Source organism: Adiantum capillus-veneris, chromosome 7 (assembly GCF_014529385.1).
Source record: "Adiantum capillus-veneris isolate H3 chromosome 7, ASM1452938v2, whole genome shotgun sequence".
Taxonomy (NCBI): Eukaryota; Viridiplantae; Streptophyta; class Polypodiopsida; order Polypodiales; family Pteridaceae; genus Adiantum; species Adiantum capillus-veneris.
This window is the reverse complement of record NC_140937.1, coordinates 135,866,533-135,888,503: the sequence shown is the minus strand read 5'-3', so window position 1 is coordinate 135,888,503 and position 21,971 is coordinate 135,866,533. Positions and strand designations below refer to the sequence as shown.

At 41.9% G+C, this 21,971-nt stretch overlaps 1 protein-coding gene and 1 pseudogene across 2 annotated transcripts; both read left to right on the top strand.

Annotated features, from left to right (window-relative positions):
* The first annotated feature begins 1,528 nt into the window (after nt 1-1,528).
* On the top strand, nt 1,529-4,272 carry LOC147454664 (uncharacterized). 2 transcript variants are annotated; one of them, XM_086516536.1, is made up of 3 exons: nt 1,529-1,828; nt 2,414-2,540; nt 2,889-4,272. In XM_086516536.1, the coding sequence occupies exons 2-3, from the start codon at nt 2,450-2,452 to the stop codon at nt 4,043-4,045; spliced, it is 1,248 nt and encodes a 415-aa protein (XP_086372662.1). In that variant the 5' UTR covers nt 1,529-1,828; nt 2,414-2,449; the 3' UTR covers nt 4,046-4,272. The 2 variants fall into 2 exon arrangements, with proteins under 2 accessions (XP_086372662.1, XP_086372663.1); XM_086516537.1 differs by lacking the exon at nt 1,529-1,828 and adding an exon at nt 1,845-1,920.
* A 6,153-nt stretch (nt 4,273-10,425) lies between these two features.
* LOC147454663 (uncharacterized) lies at nt 10,426-20,213 on the top strand (annotated as a pseudogene).
* The last annotated feature ends 1,758 nt before the right edge of the window (nt 20,214-21,971 follow it).

The following is a 21,971-nucleotide window of genomic DNA, read 5'->3' as shown; positions in this document are numbered from 1 at the left end:
TGGTGTTGTTTTTAACCAAAATACATTACTGCATCTAAGATCCCCCCCTCCTGCTGATCGACTTCCTTGCAACAACCATGTTAGGCATATCCTGCAACTAACGTGTTTCAAGAGCCAAACTTCTAAACATACACACTTGCTCTCTCGCTTGCTATGGCATACACATATGTGCATAAGGCCATAGCTCTACAAGGTGAAAGCAAATGTGATTGTGTCTACAAAAATGCCTTCCATTTAGTTCATCTATGAATGAGAGAGAGAGAGAGAGAGAGAGAGAGAGAGAGAGAGAGCGCATATGTGCAGCATGGGGCAAGCCACACTTGCACAATTATGCACACTATGGGATGCAACAGGTCCATAGTGTGCAGCATGGGGCAAGCCACACTTGCACAATTATGCACACTATGGGATGCAACAGGTTCATAGTGGAGGGGAAGATGAGACAATAGAAGAGGAGGGCCATAGCCCACAATTGGTGGAGGACCATCCATGAAGATAAGATGTGAGGATGGGATATGACAAGAGCATGCCTAAATGAATAGCTATGGCTCTTAAAAGCATGTCAATCATCTGAGAGAGAGAGAGAGAGAGAGAGAGAGAGAGAGAGAGAGAGAGAGAGAGAGAGAGAGAGAGAGAGAGAGAGGCACTGGCCATGTCCTGTTTGAAAAGTGCATGTTTTAGCTTGCCCGTAGCTTGGCATGGAAAAATAAGTACCTAGCATGGAAACCACAAATGATGATTATATCTTGGTCTATCAAGGAGCAAGTGGAGAGTAGCCATATATAATGAGTTGTCAAATCTTGCCTTGGAAAAGATAGATAGAGTGCAAATTAAGGCAGATTTCCACTCAGTTTGATTAGAATGTAAAGAGTAGCTACATTGTATGAGTTGTTAGTCCCTGCCATGGAGTAAGTAGCTAGAGTAGTAATTGATGCATGACGCATGTATCAAAGAGCTTCGAAATCTCACAAGAGAATCACATATATTTATATGTCATTGTCGAATGAAGCAGAGTGAGGTTTCCACGATTGATATGTACCTTTTTCTTGGCCGCAGCAACGCGCGGGTCACATACTAGTGTGATACAAAAGGGTCCGAGCCCTCCCTTTCATTGTGTTTGTGTGTGTGTGTGTGAGTGAGAGAGAGAAGAAAGAGAATTTTTGAACATTGTAGGAACATTTCTCATAGACCTTGACATCTCTTCGACGAGTCTTGAGCTCAGTTAGACTCAAGACTGAGCTCAAGACCGGTCCCTCAAGGGGTGTGTGTGTGTGTGTGAGAGGGAGAGAGAGAGAGAGAGAGAGAGAGAGAGAGAGAGGGGAAGAAGAGAGAGAGTGAGAGAGAGAGAGAGATTAGCATATGTGAAAAGTAAATACAAAAGTTTAATAGTAGATAAAATCAAAGTTTCTAGTTTTCAAAAAAAGAAACTTTTATTTTCAAACATAGAAAGTTTCAGCTTTCCCCCTTGAATTCCGCCGATCTCTTTCATTCAAATTCAATCTGTTGCTCTCGTACATTTTTTGGGCTTTGGCAGATTGGCTGTGTGTGTATTTTGGAAAGGTAGGTCCTCTGACTCCTCTCCTCCTGGCGTTGATGGTTAATCTGCTTTTGCTTTTCCTGCAATGTACGGCCTGCAAGTGAATGCGCTCTGCAAAGCGCGGGAACTCTCGGCAGTGAGCACGCACGCAAGCACGCACACCTGAAATGCAAAATCATAATAGCGTTCTTGTAGGCTTCCTTCCGTCTACCGCATGCCTCCAATTCTCAGGTTTAATGGCGACCTCCCTCTAAGCCTTCATCATGATGGCCTCTACCCAAATTCTATAAGGTTCGCATTTTCTGGTTGCTCATTCTGCTTGTTTTGTTGCTTCTTAGTTTTTCCTCCTAATTTTCTTGCTTATTTCTGCATTTCTTGGCAGTGTACGTATTGTGTTGGTCGCATTATTGAAGTAATTAGGGTTGCTTCTCTTTCTTTAACTCGCATTAAGAACAACAGGCTGTCAGAAATTTGCCATTTGTTTGCAATTTGTTTGTTATCTTGGAAAATGTTCTTGTTTTTTGTAATTGGAGGAGTAGAATTTTTGACTGATTTGGGTTTTTCTTTCTGGAGTTGAAGTTGGAGAGAGAGAGAGAGAGAGAGAGAGAGAGAGAGAGAGAGAGAGAGAGAGAGAGAGAGAGAGAGAGAGAGAGAGAGAGAGAGAGAGAGAGAGGTCTGAGTCTCATCCATAGTGGTGTGAGGCTGCGAGGAGAATGCATTCTTGCTAAATGCGGAGACATCCACTCTTTTCACCATAGATGTCCTTTGTTTGGTCCTCATTGCTGTTTATCTTGCGTCGATGAGCTTTGTTCAAGAATGGGAACTCTTCTCTCTCTCTTATTCTAACTTCCAGAGTGCTCTTCTTTTTTCATGCAGAGAACTGGTGGACTAGATTGAAGTTCTATTACAACGATGACTCTAGAAAGGAGTCCATCACATTCATGGTGGTGGAACAGCCATAACAGCCCCAAGCACTCCAAATGGCTTCAATTAAACCTGCAAGGTAAGTGCACTCAGGCCTTTGGAGATTTCTGACCAATCAAAATAGAGCTATCTACAGCACATCCAATTGCGACCATCAAACTTGTACTGCACAATTGTGTTGATTTTTTCTGCATACCTCCCACCTAGATGGCCTTCATGGAAAGTTGTCGAATGACTTTTGTAATGATGATGTTTTTGTAACATACATCTTTCTTTCGGACTCCAGCTGTACCATTGGTAATTGTTGGATTTGATAAAAGTACTTCATGTATTTGTCCCGGTTCGTGAGATTTAGACACAAATGAAAGTCAAGTATGTCTGCAATTTTTAATCAATATGTTTTGATAAGAATCCCCTTCTATTGTAGAGCTTGACGAGAAAGTCAAAGAAATGCTGAGTTTGATCGAGGAGGATGCTGACTCATTCGCCAAAAGAGCTGAAATGTATTACCAGAAAAGGCCAGAGCTTGTGAATCTTGTTGAGGAGTTTTATCGTGCATATAGATCTTTAGCAGAGCGGTATGACTACCTAGCTGGAAATATCCGACAGAACATCCCGAAGGCTTTGCAAGTTCAATTTGGCTTGTCATGCGACTCCCCCAAAAGTAAAAGTTATTCCGGCCGCCAGCATCATTATTCTCCTCTCAGGAGGAGCGATCAGACATTCGACAATTTGCTTAAAAAGGTGGGTCAAGCAGAGGATGAAATGGAAGACAGCTATCCAATAGAGAAGATGCAAGCACCGGAGCGTGTCACTACTGAAGATAATGATGGATCGAATTATCCGTTCTTAGAGCTTGCTAATGGAAATTGTCATCTTGACAGCAGTGTCGAGTTTTGTATCAGAGAGGATAATGTCTCTTCAAAGGAGTCTTCTTCTGATGCAGAAGGAGATAACTTGACCCCACTAGAGAAGCTTCAGCAAGAGATTGAGAACTTGGAGATGGAGAATAGGCTGCTTATAGACGCAAATAAAAAGGTCCTTCAACTAAACAATGCCCTGGAAAAGAAAGTTGAAGACTTGGAGGATCACTTCAGAAGCATGCATAGCGAGGCAGGAATGCGTTCCCATGAATTCGACAGGCTCAATCAAAGAGAGTTGGGGGAGCCCAATAGTAATGCCACTGTGGCTGGCAAGGCATCTCGTTACAAAGATAACAGCAGAGATGCAAGTTTCATTGAGAGTTTGGGCACGGATCTTAATGCTTGCTGTGATTCTGGTTCAATAAATGATTGTGACACCATCGAATATCAGGAGAAAGATAGTTTTTTTGATGTGGACAGACAAGCATTTGCTTGCACATTGACAACAAATTGTAGTGTACTGATGGAAGAAAATGAAGCCTTAAAGCAAGCCTTATCTGAAAGAGGAGAGGAGAAAAGAGAAGCCATTCGGCAGCTCTGTTTGAGCATCGATATGTTGAAGCGTGAAAATCAGAAGTTGGTTGCGCTTATTGCTTCAAAGAAGAAGAGGCTTCAGTCAGCTCAACATGCACCTTGGTTGAAGCTTTTTTGCTTGGGATAATTAGAAGAGCTTGAGGTAGCTCGAACAGCCTTGGTGTATTGTGTTGCTTCCAGCCAGCATGCTAGTCTATTATGGCAATAGGCATGCTGACCCGTCCCATGCGTTGTGCATGTGATTCCAATATTTGTAAAGGTAGGGTTGTAGTTTTGTAGCTAGCTTTACACTTTTATAGTGACCACAGATAGAAAAGAAAGGGAAATGGAATTTTTACTGATTGATTTGTGATTTCAAGTATGCAGCATTGTCTTCCATTTGTCGGTGGGCACTTCAATGACATTGTTTTTGTGTACGCCAAAAGAAAGGTGCCTCTGTGGCGCTGGGCATTGGAACTTGCCGTCATTGGTCACAGTTTGCATGACTTACAAGGAGGTAGTACTCATGCCTACAACTTGAAAACGGTGGATGGTAATCTGATCATATGAATCTGCGAGTCGGGAAACGGTATATGATTTTGAGATGTAGGTCAGGTCATGAACCATGTGGACAGTCTTAAGAGGCCCATGAGGCAGTTGCAATGATATGACTTGCCTCATGTGAGCAGAGGTCTTTTTGAGTCTTGCAGCTTTCGCATCCATAGGTGGTTCTCATGGGAATTTAAGGCCGAGCGCTGGATCATGTCGCCAAACAGTGTGCTCAAGCATCTATTTGCTTGCTTGTGCTATCAATTTACAGTTGCAGATTCAACAGATGAATAGTTCAGTAGTAGTCATTCTACATCAGCAGAACTCATGTGTGCAGCAGCAGATGAAACAAGTTTAAAACCATACAAACTTTTATTGTAAATAACCTGATTATGTGCTTAGGCTTGGGATTAATTCGATACTAAGTCGAAGAAAATTACTAGCAGTTGTAGTCTATGTCTCTTGAGAGAAAATAGAGTTAGTATAACCCACTATCTTAACACTAATTTGCATGTATGGTTAAAGTAGTAAGCAAAGATGATAGAGAGGAGCCAAACCCGGTTTGGCTTGCCAAAAACATTGTTGATAACCAGAGAGAAAAAAGGACACTTTCAATTTTCAGGCCAACAATTGAATTTGCTGGTTTTTTTACAGACTTGTAAAATTTTACTGGTTTTCTTCAAGGCAAGCTTGGAAAATAGCCGCGATTTTGCAATTTGAGCTGGTTAAAATTACAGTAAAGGCCCGTTGTTTTTGTGAACATCGAGTCAAACCAGAGTCGCAGTCTCTTCTTGAACTGGGAAGTTGGCACATTCCTGCCAATCTTAGAAGCCCTTCTAGCTGTCCAAGAGTCCTTTATGCATCCCAAATAAAAGAGAAAATGCCCATGGGCAATAGTACTTTGTGTGATTCTCTCTCCGCTTTTTCTCTCTACCTTATGCTCTCTGGAGCTTGGGTTTTCTTTGTGTCACCCTCATCTATACTATCTATACTACTCTATAAAGGAGACCGACATTCAGGCATGCCAGGTGGCTGAACAAGGGGGGGTGACCGGTCTGCCCGAGACGAGAAGATGAAGAGGTAACTGACATGCTTCTGTATCTATTAAGCTCTTGATGCTTTGAACTTTTGCAGCTTTATACACTTTTTTTGTGAGTAGCAATTTCTGCTATGGTATCGTATTTGCCAGAGTATGTGCAACCTCGTGCTTGTGCAGATGTGGTAGCTGTTCGCAAATGCACCATTATTAGTCTTGGCATACGTCTCCTCATACAGGCTATTTTACTTGCGTAGATTTGTAGGTTTTTAGATTCAGAATTCAGCCACTGGCTTGTGATAGCTTATTTCCATATGCATCTCAAGGGTATTATGGACATCTTACAAGATGTAGAGACCACCATCATGTTTGACTGTTGAGGTGCTGCTCAAGGTAGTCGGGGATTGTTGTCACTGTTACAAGAGAGGTTCACATGGGCTCATGCTCTTCTCAACAGCAATGATGAGGACACACCAGACCACCTCTCCCTCCCACGCATGTGCTCAAGTGATCAATCCCTCTAATGTACCGTAATCAGCACCATCTCTGTCACACCAAGGTTGGCAACATAAACATGTTGATTCTGATGATGACTCCCATGATGATGAGCCTTAGGGGCTATGGTGAATCTATCATCTGATTTTTGAGAATCTCACTGAGAGAGAGAGAGAGAGAGAGAGAGAGAGAGAGAGAGAGAGAGTGTGCGCACATGAGACGATCAGTCGTGCGTCCGATGGCAGAATGAACGAATCCTACCAGTCGTCACTTTGTGCACATGAGCTGCTTCAGACAGCGATCGTTGCCAGCTGACGTATTGCTGATCGTCAAGGTGCAGAGCAGGTAGTAACCAGCGAGCTCCACGTAAATGTGTCATAGCTTTTGCAGACCTGCAAGTTCTTCAGGTTAGCTCCCGCCATGCGAACGTGGGAACGGTTGCTGAACGGGAATTTGGGGGCGGGGGGGGGGGGGGGGGGGGGGGGGGGGGGGGGGGCCTCCATTGCGGCCAGAGTGGTGGCTACCCGTTTCTCTTCGTGCAGGGGCATGGTGGGCCTTGCTGAGCTGGAGCGTCCTTTTTCACCAAACGCCCTTCGCGAACGCCGCATGTGTGTAGCATAAGAGAGAGAGTCCCTGACCAAGAGGAGGAGCCTCTATAGGCTACATTGAGCAGGCTAGTAGCCCCCCCCCCCCCGCCCCCCCCCGCTCCTCTCAGCACTAAAGGGCACGGGAAATTTTTGAAGCTCAAGCGGTGGGATCCATGGCAGCGAAGTCAAGACACGGCGATCGAGACGTGCGCAACCGTAGGATGCCGGGGTAAACTAGGACACGGAAAGGTAAACTTGGACAAGCAGGGGGGGCTGTCCGAGTTTATTTATCATTATTTGGTTTGCCCATATGTCAACTTCCTCGTTGCGGGTGTAGCAGTTAGAGCATTGACCTCCCATGGTGGTGGCGCGGGTTTGAGTCTCTAAGCTTGCGATCGGCGCCCATTTTTTTCCGCCATCCATCCGCCTCGAGATCCCCCCTTTGGACCCCCACCGCAGATCCCATCTCTTTTCTCCCGTGCCCTTTAGTGCTGAGGGCCCCCCCCCCCCCCCCCCCCCCCCTCTTTCTCTGCAGCTTTGGGGCTCTAGGTTGTCGTCCTGCTGCCACCTACAAGGCCCGCTTTGCTTGCCCCTTGCATGCCCACTTTTGTCGATAGAATACACTCCTCTGCACCGTTAACCATTGCCACCGATTATGTGTCGTTCTGTCTTGTCCAACAAAACTCGCATCGCCCTTGCTTAGCTACCGATGCCATACATCCTTCTATATTCTTGGGCACTACTGCTGATGCCGTCTATCCTTGGCATCACCACACCTTGTGCTTCTCATCCCCATCACGAGCATCCCTCACAGCCCTCTGTTGCGTCCAGTTGGCCCAGTTGCTTACCTGTCCCAATGGTCTCACAGAGCATGCTCATTTCAATGCATGGATTAGCATGGGTAGGACACAAAGACTGTGGTTCATAGGAAGCAAAGCAAATGCTTCTCTCCAAATGAATCACGTATGCTTGCATCTTCATCATGAGGCATATGAGGAAAGCTGACATGGGCTAACTAATTGATGATGCAATTTATAGTCGAGGGCTTCCGGAGAACATATTTTGCTTTGCAATGCTTAGGTTGACATATCCATCTATGATGAATTCACAAAAGCACCTTGAAATTTTTCTTGTTTAGGATGTTTTCTTGGAATGTATTGCAGCCTATGCCCAAATAAGGTTGAGCATGAAAACTCAGGGTTGTGTTAAGAGGAGGCAACGTGAGTGCTCCAATGTAATCCCCATATGCTTTCATCTCAAAGACATTTGCAAGTTGAGATGGATAGTCGAGGTCTCTCTCTCTCTCTCTCTCTCTCTCTCTCTCTATGTGCGCACACACACACACATAGAGAGAGAGAGACAGAGAGACAGAGAGCATGTGCACACACACACACACACACACACACAGAGAGAGAGAGAGAGAGAGAGAGAGAGAGAGAGAGAGAGAGAGAGAGAGAGAGAGAGAGAGAGAAATGAAATGAAATGTTATATATTAACGTCTTCATCAAAAGGCCAGAATGACCTATGAGACCAAACTGATACAAAAGGGGTGAATCTGTTACAATGTTGGGTACCTTAGTACTAAAGTACTAAGTGTGAAAGTAAATGTGAAAAAAACTAAATACAAAGTATTAAATAAACTTCTTAGGAGTATTTTGGGTGTCTGGCTAGAATGCTTCTAATCCTTTGTTGTAGTCTCCTTCGGTGAAGTGTGCTTTGCATCTTGGTCGTGGTCGTCTCGATTTCCTAAGCTCAATCGCTCTGTCAATTAGGGTGCCTTTGGTATGAATGTGGGTACTCCTTTGTGTTGGCTGCTGGCCTCTTACTTCCCCTTCCACTCCTGCGTCTCTCGATCCGAAGAAATTTGTGATCTGCCTTTGAGGCTGTAGTGCTCTTTGTCTTCTCATTAGATTATCCCTGTGCCGATGTAGTTCCAGTAGGTACAAGCCTAAGCATCTTTGATCTTGGTATTGCATGATTCTATCTAGAGGTCCAAAGCCTTCTTTAAAGAGGCAATGAAAACGCCCACTTATCTCATAGTATATTGTGCAGTGGCATATATAGTGTAATTCTGTCTCCGGCTCCATTCCGCATAACTTGCAAATTCTGCTCTCAGGTGGGATTCCCCTAAATCTGCCAAATTCAATTTCCAACTGGTGTGAGGATGTACGAATCTGACCAATAGCACATCTCAAACCATGAGACAAGTGGGTATCCATGTAACTCGGGCGAATCACAAATCCATCTTTAGATAGTTGTAGGAAGTTTTCTTTGTAGTCGGCCATCTTCGTGCCCAATTCTTGTGTAGAGTCTACCCATGTCCTCTTAGTATCCAACTGTATAAGATCTTGTCGGATAATTTTATTAATCTCCGCTCGTGTAATTGTCAGTGATGGAGCCTCAAGAGAGTATTGGAAGGGGGGTAATCTTTCCATACTGAACACGTGTCTCTGAAACCACGAGGACAGTTGCGCATACCAGCATGATGTATCCCCTTTCATTGCCAATTGTCGAGAGGATTCGAGGGCCATATCGGCCATTATTTGTATCCCACAAACCATGTATAAAGGACACTGATCTGGTAAGAGCTTCAATTTCTATCAGAGGGGCCGCTAGTTCCGCTCGGGTAATTGCGTGTGGTACGGAGGCCTTGGCTCTAATCATTCGGGAAATCATAGACACCACAGGTCTCTCCATTGACTTCCAAAGAGAGAGAGAGAGAGAGAGAGAGAGAGAGAGAGAGAGAGAGAGAGAGAGAGAGAGAGAGAGAGAGAGAGAGAGAGAGAGCTCTACATCGAACTGCAACACAATAAATATCTTTGCGGGTGCGTGTGCATGCGCGCGCGCGCACACACACACACACACACACATACATATATATATATATATATATATATATATATATATATATATATATATATATATATATATATATATATATATATATATATATATATATATATATATAGAGAGAGAGAGAGAGAGAGAGAGAGAGAGAGAGAGAGAGAGAGAGAGAGAGAGAGAGAGAACACACACACACACACACACACACACAAGTAGCAGCACGCGTGCTTCCTGCTACTTGCCTCAATGTTAACTCAAAAAGTATGACTAGTATCCAGTGTCCTCTCTCCGTAGGTCCTCTTTGGGGCATTAACCTTATTGAGAAGAGTCATCCATGAGGGAATCACTCTAGATGTAGTGACTTTTCTTTAGCGTGCCCCCAAAATGGAATCACTCAAGTCAACTAGATGAGGACCAAATGTACTTTGATCCAACATGAGGAAAGAGTATGCTACAACATCAAGTACAGAGTAGGACACTTGCATGGTTGATTTTTGTGGCCTAAAATATAGTCTAAAACTGCACGTATTGTAGGGTATAGCCAACATGGGCTTTGCAAAGAAGTGCTTTTCTACTTCTAGAGGATGTTAAGCAAGAATACCTCTCCATACACAATCAACTATGCTTGCATTTTGAGGCATATGCCATTGTGTACGAAGATGATGTTAAGTGATAATTTCTCTCCAAATACAATCACCTATGCTTGGATTTTCAAGGCATATTCATTATGTAAGAAGTTTGGCATGGGCAAAGACATCATGACCAAATTGTTGGCATGGCTCTCGGTATAACAGAGAGAAGCAATGAAATCATCTTGACAAGCTTGAGAATCGCAAAATGCAACGACAACATTGTTAACTAGGCTATGTGCAAAAGAGAGCTATGATGATCGGTAGTTGGCACATATGGTCAGGGTTGTTGTAGGAGGCAGGGCCTTCGAAACAGTAGTAATCATCATTAGCAATGGCTGGTGTTGAGAGCTCGGGGGGGGGGGGGGGGGGGGGGTCGGGGATCCCCATGCCTCTCCAAGGCAAGGCCTCGGGTCAGGTGAGTGCATGGTAGGGTTTTTATCAACAAACGGTCATGTGCATGTACGACGCACACAAGATTGACAAAGAGGCAGCAAATTGGTTGAGAGTAGGTTTCATAATGCATATTGAGAGGAGGCAAATGGACCATGCATTGCGTTAGGGGAACCATCAAGTGAGATGCTTAGTGCCAATAAAGCTATGAGCACCATAAAGTCTATTTCTCATCACCTTTATCAACATGGACAACTTCAATGGGGTGACACATAAGACAACAATAGGCTTGATGAAATAGCAAAGGCGAAACAAAATGTCTTACAACACTAAGTTGAGATAGAGCCCATACACGGGCAGATGAGAGTTGGTAGCATTAATGTGGAATGACCAAACATGCCCTAAAAATCCCATCCTCCTACAATATCCTCTCTCTCTCTCTCTCTCTCTCTCTCTCTCTCTCTCTCTCTCTCTCTCTCTCTCTCTCTCTCACCCAAGTATCCACCAAGGCTTCCTGTTCTTATTGTGATTGTCTACTAAGGCTCTACGCATCTCATTAGCAGGTTGGGTGTGCCCTCCCACCTTGGTGAGGTAGCGAGTCATATGGAAGCTACTGGCATGGCCTTTGAGCTATAACATGGTCGTGGCCAACATCCAAGATGTGCAACATCTCCAAGGGGCTCAACAATGTCACGAGTCAACCTATTGCATTGATTTTTCATTGCCTAGATTCTCTCTATTGCTAGAGAATAGAGCTACCATCAGCATATGATCCTCTAAGCCCCGTGCATCACATAGCACCGGATCATTCCTGAATCCTATGACAACAAACCATGCCCCTTGAGAGCCTCTATTATGGCTCCTACAATATCAGTTGCAGGCTACCATGAGGGTGGGCCTTATTGGTGCATCATATGTAGATTCCATCATGTTCAAGGCAATTAGAGTCATAACCTCCAGCTCTTACATGGAGGAATTTCCTTCTTCTTAAATGGTGGGTAGGCTGAACAAACCAAATAGAAGGTAGAGTCAAACAAAAAGTTGAAAACACGCTACTAACCGCTTGGCATAGGGGTTCCATCGTTAATGGTTACGAGTAGGTGTTGATATTCTCTCTCTCCCTCTCTCTCTCTTCCAATTAGAGGGTGGATCCAATGGGTTTTATTGGTAATCGCATGAATATGACTGTTCATTTTACAAAGCAAGCTCCACCTATAGCATGAGTGATCATGGTTTCCTTGGCCAAAAGGATTCTTACTGACCTTGCACAAGCTCAGTAACAAACCCTCAGGTCACCCACATGTCGTTTCATGCAAAATATTTTTTTGTACTTATTACGATTTACCTGCACCCTTTGATCTCTGATCCCAATAAGCTTTGGTGCACTATTTCATATCAATTGTTGAAAAAAATCCATTTTCTTGACCTTGACAACTAAGATTTATGTTAAGATCAATGGTATCTTTCTACTCTATCTTTCCATGGGGCCCTTGCGCAAGGATGGGCCGTGGTCGGGGGAGCTTGGACAGGCATGGTCAGGATCAGTTGAGAGGTGAAGGTGAATAGGCAAGGAGTGGAGCCAAGGAAAATGGTTATGGTTAGAGCTTCTGCCATCCTTCAATAGACATGTGAGGCTCTGCCACCCTCCTGTGGTGGCGAGCCAAACGAGCCTATAGTATGGCTGCCCACCTTTTGTTATGGTAGTTGCGCATATGAGCTATGCAATAAAAAGTCAGATCCAAGATTTATAAATACCATGCTGCTTACATAAGTTTTTAGAAGAAAGTTTCACACCTTATAAATACCAAGTGTGTCATGGGGAGTTGTATAAACACACACACACACACACACACACACACACACACACACACACACACACACACACACACACACACACACACACACACACACACACACACACACACACACACACACACACACACACACACACACTCACTGTGTCACTGCAGCTGACCATATCTATACACACACACACACACACACACACACACACACACACACACACACACACACACACACACACACACGCACACACACACACACACACACACACACACACACACACACACACACACACACACACACACACACACTTGGTCATGACTTCTGACCTAGATAGCATCTATGGGGCTCGGTTAATGTTCTATTATGGCTTTAGGGGATTTTACCTTATGTTTTACATGCTAAATTACTGCCTTGGGGTTGTGGTGGCTCTAGCACCTCATCTGGAGGGGGTGGTAGACTATACTCCGAATCACTATCTGAGCTCAAGCAGTTAAATTGAGTTGTTGCCAGGTAAGGGATTACCCTGTGCTGTACAAATGCTTAATTTGTTATGTGTTTCACATTGGCTAACATTCGAGCTAGTTACCATAAAGCTAAAGCTCTCCTAGCATTTTGTTCTGACTACCCTATGGGTACTATCCCCTAATCTACCTCCTACCAGTTTTAGTTTTTAGCTAAAAATTACTCTTTGGCCCCTCCAAAAAACCTAGGGGGATTTCTAATTCACTATTCCTACTTAGGTTTTCATTGAGCTATCGCGACAGTCATACTACATCACTACCCCGCACAAACAAACTCGCATAATGGAAAAGTCGCCGGCCCTGGCCTCCCTACCTCCCACTCATTGATGGAATCCTACCCAGATTACCTCTTACATTCTTCGATTCTAGGCGGCCGTGGCATCACCACTAATGAATATCTGTCGGATTGCATCCCTGCTTCCTCCACTATAAAAGGTGAGGGTGTTTTCCCCTCACTTAGGCTTGGTCTTCCTTAGCTGCATGGAAAATTACTTGGCATGGCGACTGCTCACAGGTTTTCGTTGATCTCATGCTCTCATATATGATTATAATACAGGATTTTTAAGAAATGATATTTTGGGATTCTTTTTGTATTTTCACATTAGCAAAAGATCTCTTTTTTGACTGCTTGAATGGTAAAAGATGACAGTAAAGCTGGCAATGTTGCTGGTTATGCAGTAACTCTGGTAATGATACTGATTAGGGCTTCTGTATCTAATACTGATCGATCCTCTGCTAAAAACCTGGTGATGTTGTTGACTATATAAAAAACTCTCTGGTTGACTAGAGTACTGCCATATTCGGATACTGGTCTTTTTGGGATTCTTTTGAGAAATTGGATACTGACTGCTCACATTAATAAAGGGATTTTTTTGTTGTTGGCTTCTTGACTGGTGGGTGAACTGCATGCTGACATCAAATATTTCATGTATATGGTTATTATTCTGGTTTTGACAGTAATGGTAAGGATAATGGCTGAATGCCTGTGGGGATGCTGGATATGCATGCAAGATTCTGATTACTGGAAGGTAAGTTGCTGGTTATGCTGCCATATTCTGATGGTTGCAATAGGTTATGATACATTAAACAAAAAAACAGGGGAGTTCATACTTGAGGATTTGGCTTGGTCGAGCTAGTTCTACACAGATTGCGTCTTGGTTTTACCTTGGAAATTTGATTGCAAAGGGGAATGCTCTATGTCCTTTTTGGTTGCTAAGGCAAAGAGATAATACATTTTTTTGCTACTGATATTCTGCTGGCATTGCAGTAGGACTTGGTAAACTACTTGCTCACTTGTGATTAGAAGCACAAAATAAGATTCTCTCTAAAAACCTAAATGGTATGCTTGTTGGCTTTATTTTACCTACAAAACAGGGATTAGTTGGCATTGGCTGTAGGATCTGACCATTTTCATGCATACTCATCTGGCTCTTAGAGATACTACCTTAAAATGTATGAAGGCTTGAAATTGACTTTTCGGGCTTAGGTTTCATTGAATCTGATGCATGGTATGGCTAGTCACTATCTGACCCTGATTTTTTGATTCTCCATCTGGTTGGTTGAGGAAGTCATTCATGCTAACTAAACTTGATACTCAGATAATTGTCGCCAGGATATCTGATGCTATGTACGTGCTGGTCTTTTTTACGTGATTTTTAGATTACTTTCTACATTCATGAATAAGTTTGGTTGGGTAGGACTCGCTTAACCGACGTGAGGTTTTGCCATCCTAGTGACAGCTTGTGTTGAATAATTAGAAGTGGATTGGCCTGGAACACTGCTAATAAAAACATTAGAAATCTAACCTTTCTGAGGCCTGATCTTCAGGGTGTGTTCACCACTTAAATCTGATGCTCTCGCTAAATGGTACTTGGATGTGTTGCAAATTTTACATACTGTGATCTCCTTTTTACTATTAGGAGGATACTTCATCTTCTGAAGTCCGGGGCTATTGTGAGGAATAGCGTACATTGAAATATATGAATAACTCTAGCAAAAAATGAGGATGCAAAATCCTCGAGACTTTAAATGTGCAAGACAATAAAGCTAGTTAATTTTTTTTAAGCTCGACATGGATAACAACTGATAGATTCTTTGAAGCCTGCCATACGTAGCCAAGTCTAACATGTCTGTTGTCTTGACTATATGCATGCAGGTGAGAATTCTATCTTGCTTAAAGAGGTTTAGCTTGCTGCAGTCTGACTTTGGAAGCATTTGATGCTGCAATTGGGATAGTTTTTGATACCTTTGTACAAATTCCTTTGGAATGATACTTCATTCTTACTATATTGTACAGTTTTGATTCAAAGACTGAATTGTTTTTGTACATATCTTTGCCTTGACATCTTTAGCCAGTCGTCTTTTTGAACATCTTGTTCAATTGGTGTGTTATTTATTTAGTTTAACACCTACACACACACACACACACACACACACACACACACACACACACACACACACACACACACATGTATATACATACATACCTAGGCATTTATGCATACTTACATGCATACATAGATACATACAGACATGGGGAGTTGTATAAAGACACACACACACACACACACACACACACACACACACACACACACACACACACACACACACACACACACACACACACACACACACACACACACACACACGTATATACATACATACCTAGGCATTTATGCATACTTACATGCATACATAGATACATACAGACATGGGGAGTTGTATAAAGACACACACACACACACACACACACACACACACACACACACACACACACACACACACACACACACACACACACACACACACACACACATGTATATACATACATACCTAGGCATTTATGCATTCTTACATGCATACATAGATACATACAGACATGGGGAGTTATATAAAGACACACACACACACACACACACACACACACACACACACACACACACACACACACACACACACACACACACACACACACACACACACACACACACACACACACACACACACGTATATACATACATACCTAGGCATTTATGCATACATACATACATACTTACATACATACATAGAGACATTTTAAAGCTAGGATAGCAAAATGAGAGAGGATAGTGTGAGTGTGTCTATCTGTGCTCCTCATGAGTGAGCTTGAGAAAATGTATCTCGAATTTCAATTCAAAACCGTTTGTAAGAGCGAGCGAGAACCATCAAAGGCAGGTCATGTGAGCTCGTGGTCTTGAATGAGGGGGTGTGTGTTGGTCAAAAGAAAGCTCCCCATGCTGGCTACCAACATAATAGTAAAGAATGTATAAAAAATGGAACTTTTTAAGAATTATTTATATGCATGAAATTAACGGTTGGGAAGGATTGTGTTCATTGCTGTAGACTTACTTTTTTTTTGAAGAGACGAAGACTCCACGATCATGAATCTATCATCGGATGTGAAATTTGTGAAGGTTAAGTGTTTTCTTTTTAAGGTTAAATACTCTGCATGCCTTTTAACCAATTATAGCATGTAAGTTAAATTTGGTTGGAAAAGAAGATGAGAGCAGCCTATTAAAAGGAACCAAAATTTCTAAAAGAAAGTGGCAAGGACCCTTTTGCGATCAGAGGACTCTAAATCAGACAAGCAAGTTGTTGCTCATGCAAAATAGATCTTTGTGAAAACGACCATAACTTAAGCTTTGTTTGTCAAAATGGCGCCATCTAAAACAAAAGCTTATTTTGATCTCTATGCATTTATGATATCAAATTTATGTTTTAACAATATCTACTAGTTTTGCAGTACCATCTTTGTTCGCCTATCACTCTCACTAGTCTTGCAGAAGACAATGGAGATGTTATTTGCTATGCATGAACTGTGCCTGGAACTTTGTAAGTAAAACTTCTATAAAGATAAGCATGCACATGTTTTTAAGAGATTTTTAGGTTTTTGTGATGCTTTTGGTGGATGAATTCTAGATGAAAAAGCTGACTTTATTTAATGAGATGACTCTGTATGTTTCCAAGAAGGCCAAAGTTGTTGGTTAGATCAAATAACGCCATTATGTTGAAATGATAAAAAGACGGCCTTCTTGGCAAGATAATGTATCATGATTGTATTTAGCTTCATTGTAAGCTCCTATAACTAAAGTTTCCTTATGGGAGATTGGCCATTTTGACCATCAATACTCTGTTTTTCTCTTCCTCGAGGTTTTTACTTGTAATCATGTGATTGTGTCCATGTTTAGATCACCTAAGTTTAGGAATCTCTTATCCAATTATGTGTGTGATGATGGCACTCTGTTTCTCCCAAATACATGTTGGATGCCCATATGAAAAACATCACAACCCTCTCTCCCCCTCCCTTTTTCTCAATTTTACCCTCATGTTGCCAAGATTTGGATGCAAAGCAAACACCATTGTCTCACGTTGAAAGGGATACTAGGCTTGTGTTAAAAGCTAAAATACAATCAATATGCTCAAATGGTAAACACACAATGCATACCTCATTGTCGAGCGCTACCAAATGTAGGATGTATGCATTGCAACATATACAAACACATAAACCCAACTCTCAATAAACTGTGTCACCAATCACCCTCTAGTATCAAGGGCACGCCGCCATCTTATTGTATATCACGTGATGACTTAGTGGCCTGGATTAGGAGGATTGACATGCTTTCCACGTGGGGACATGCTAGGATAGTTGGCACAATTGTAGATTACATCACGAGGTCTTTAGAGGCTGTCAGTCTAGTCACATCCTTTATAATTTTCCAAGGTCACATTGAAGCTAATAATACATACCTAGCACTACTCTTCACATGCTCACTAATGATTATGGCTACCACCACATCAACACCTCACATGATCTAGCAAACATATATAATAGTAGAGCACATATTCACCTAATGCTAATTGATGGACACTATCACTATATAGTTGGCATTGCAATTACATAGGGCTTCCATGGATAGGTTCTCTTGTTGCACATGCACATAGGTAGGCATCCAAGATCATGGACCATTGTTTAGAACTGATGGTATGATATAAGTGTAGAGAGATCTCCATTTTACTCTACACATAGTGAGCTTAAGGTCCTATTATAGAGTAGGAGGCACAAAAAGAGACGAGGAGGCTTTCTATTTATTCTTGAGTAGTGTCGAGACTCAAGATAGCAGTTGCAATGGAAGAGTTTGTAGTTGGCATTTTCAGCTGTGTGACTAACACTAGCATGATGCATCATGGAGCTATGAAAGTCATTATGGGAGACCTATGGAATATGCATGCGTAGTCTAGCGGAGATATGTACTTCTACATATTGTTGGAATCTCTGCACGACGACATGCATGTATTTTGAGATATCCAGTGGACATAGGTTGAGAGAAGATTCTCCCTATTTTGTATATTATTTTAAGTCCAATAATTAGATCCCCCTATCGGCACATGCTCCTTTAAGTGGGTTTTTGTTGGTGTAAAGGTAGTATTCCTCACCCCGGGCAGGACACACATCAGGGTGGCCACACACTACTCATACTTATTCATTGTATATAAAAGAATGGGGTTACTCTCATTGTAAGGTTGGATTCCCCTTATCTATGTGTATGGGCTTCTCTTGCTGGCACTGCATGTACATGTATCCCGACCCCCATACTTGCTACCACCATTGGAGTGAAGAAAGGTCCCCCCCCCCCCGCCCCCCCCACCCCCAAAAAAAGGAAAAAAAGGGTTCTACACCCAAAAGGTTGTTGACTTCATAGTGTATGGAGGGAGAGATTGGGTCTTCCTATCACATATATTGGTCGTTGCATGTTGTAAGTAGAGATATGATGTTGGTCTTTGAGTCACGGGGAATACTGCATTAACATCTCTAGGTAGGGAATGATTTATCTAAACAAAGAGTCCTTATAGTGAACCTTGTGAAGAGCAACGTCATGATCTTCCACATTTTCAAACAGAGCACAAGCCATGCCAGACAAAGAAGAGGATATGCAACCCTAATCATACTAGAGATATGGTGTCTTCAAGCACACTTGGAACAAAGAGGTAGCTATTTGGTACTTTCGTCACTCTAGCATTTATGTATGCAGCAGTGTGGACACCATGATAACTACTCACTATTGGATTGGAGGAACTTTAAGTTATTATGCTATCTTGGGGGAGAAAGGGAGGGTGTCACTACAATAAAAAAAACCTATTAGTGGGTTGAATAGAATCCATTATTTTATTTTATATTTTCTCACATTCTCACATACAAAAGGGAGTTGAAAACATAATCTCGAAAAAAAAGATCATATTGAATTCAAGAAGAGTCCCTTAGTCGCTTTCATTGGGGGAAAATTTACACTCAAGGGATTTTATAACAGGTCCTTGAACGCACATGATAAACAAGTTTTACATATTGGTCCCTCCCCCCCCGCTCCGCGAGTATGCTATTGAGGATGATGTGTAGAAAACCCCAAGCCCACATGATATCATGAAAGCAAAGTTTGCTATGCCACATATGCCAATGGAGGCACTATTTTAGACCATCTTGTAGATAAATTTGGAGGGATTTCCCCCAACCGGATTTTTGTATAGCTTTTGAGGCACCCAAAAAGTTTGCAGAGGCACGAAACAAAGTATCATGGTATGCACATATGCTACAATGGTTTAAAAAACATATGTTAAATTGTGATAGTGTACCATCATTTGAGTGTGACAAGGATGCCTTGAACATCCATCTGTGAGCTAAAGGGAAGAACAAAATATTGAGACATGACCTATGGTAGCTCTACACATGAGAGCCATGGATAACACCAAGGTAATCACTAATTTGGAAGATGAAATACTATAGAGAGACTCAAGAGAATTTTGGGAGGTGGATTTATACAAAGACCAAAATACATGGAGGGATTCTTATCACATGGTGCATGGGTGGTGATTGGACAACTTAGAGTATTAGAGAAGCTCCTATCTATAGAACAGAGAGGATATCTAGATTATGCCAAGAGGACGTTGAGAGTGGGGAGCTTTAATTATGCAGCTAGAGAGCATACTTTACTTTTAGGGAGAGAGATGTACCACCCTATTCGGCGATCCATGCTCTCCATAGAGCTTGAAGTTTGAGGGGTCCACCTTTCAAAAATACCTAAAGCAGGCGGTATATAAAACCCCTCTTCTCACACATTTCACCATAAACCTATAACTTTTTAGTTTTCCATTTTTCAACCCCTCTTGTACATATGTAACTCTTTGAAATATGAAAACCCACTGGATGAACTCACATGCTACACTTAAAATATTTTGAGGTAGACTCTCGGGACTTGAAGATGCCAATTTGGCATCCAGGGATGTTAATGAAATCTCTCTCTCTCTCTCTCTCTCTCTCTCTCTCTCTCTCTCTCTCTCTCTCTCTCTCTCTCTCTCTCTCTCTCTCTCTCTCTCTCTCTCTCTCTCTCTCTCTCTCTCTCGTGTGGGGTTGTACCTAGAATGTTGAAACTTATCATGTCCTTCCCTCTTGACTAACAAAGATGTTTTAAATGAAATTCCTAATCCTCTCTCTCTCTCTCTCTCTCTCTCTCTCATGTGGGGTTATACCCAGAATGTTAAAACTTATCTTCTTCTTCCCCCTTGACTAAGAAGTTTTGAGTTCAAGACTTGTCAAATGGATCTTTGACGTCTCTTGAGATGTTCCACTGGGTTACACTTCTCTTCTTATTCTTCTTTGTCCTCAGTGCTTGAAGAAAACCTAGGTTTAGTGTAACCTCACCTACAAATTTTGAAATTTATCTCCAGAATTTAGAACTTTTTTTCTCAAGCTATAGAAACCTAACTGGAAAGGGCTCCCTAAGGTTTTTTAAGTACGAGCATTGTGAGTAAAGGTAAAGTACTTTTAGAAAATATAAGAGTGAGATTATTTTAAGGGAAAATAAAATAATCAGGTTTTTATATATGTATGTATGTATGTCAATATGTATGTGTGTCACGCTCATGAGGCATAACTCAATATGTGACATAGGATTTGAATCTACAATGGAGTCTAGAGGGATACTCAACTTGTGAAATTTGACTGCAAGTTTTAATTATCCCACGTTCCAATTTCAACGTTCAAATAAACGTTCTTTTGAGATCACTATAGACTATATTCAAAGGCTTTTTCCCTTTTTTGACATCCCGTCTCTCTCCAGAGTCCACAAACATTTCACTTGGTGCCCCAATTTCATTTGCCTGAGCATTTGGCATTGAGAAACACATCTTTGCCATCTCCTTTCTAACCCAATGATCGCTACCATCTGTAATCACAAAGAGGCAAGCTCCACAACACAAGAGCAAAAGCTGTTGCTACAGATTCAAAGGATATTTTTTAATCCATCTTGCGAGAAGAGGTTTGTGTCTGCCTCTCTCAACCCACTGATCTTAGGTTTGCATTGCTACGACCCATTCTATTCTAATTCTAAATTTCAATATGCTTTTTCAATATTCAATTATTGTTAGACCCTTTGTTACATTATTTTAAACAATCTCTATTTAACAGACTCTTACCTTGAAATTTTAGAGTAATTGTTTTTGCAGTAAATTTTGTTAGGGATGAACTTAAGTAACCTACGTCTACAAATTTTCTACTTTTTTAAATTTAGATGATAGAAGGAAACCTACTTCCTTCTAGAGTTGTAGGTTTTACAAGATTAAAAACCTAGGTCTTTTTTCGAGCACACAGGTCCTCTCTCTCTCTCTCTCTCTCTCTCTCTAAATTTATTGATCGGACAGTGACCAATGGCAAGCACGCAAAGAAGAAATCATAGTGCTTTTCAATTTGAACAAGCGTCATTGTCGTGGATATAATATTGGGTGCTGTGTACGCGCGCGAACGAGATGAGTGCCAACTCGAGCTCAAAAACGCATTTGTGTATCATATATCCATATACATAGATAAACATATCCTTATCTAAATATATTTTGAGGCACGCTTGCTTTTCTTGTGTCTTAATGCAGATGCACATGCTTCCTTTTCTGTGTCCTTCTCTTACTAATGCAGAGGTACAATTTTACTCATAGGAAAAAGGTTAGCTCCTGATATTTTGTGGTCTACAGCATTGGCAAGTAGTTCCCATCGACTTCTTATACTTGAATAATTTTGTGACTTCTTGGAACTCCAGATTGCTCTTACACACTAAAGACAATTTTGTAGAAGATTTTGATTCTTGTATGTGCATGATGCTGTGAGTATTGCCCGACAATATTTGGTGTTTGATTC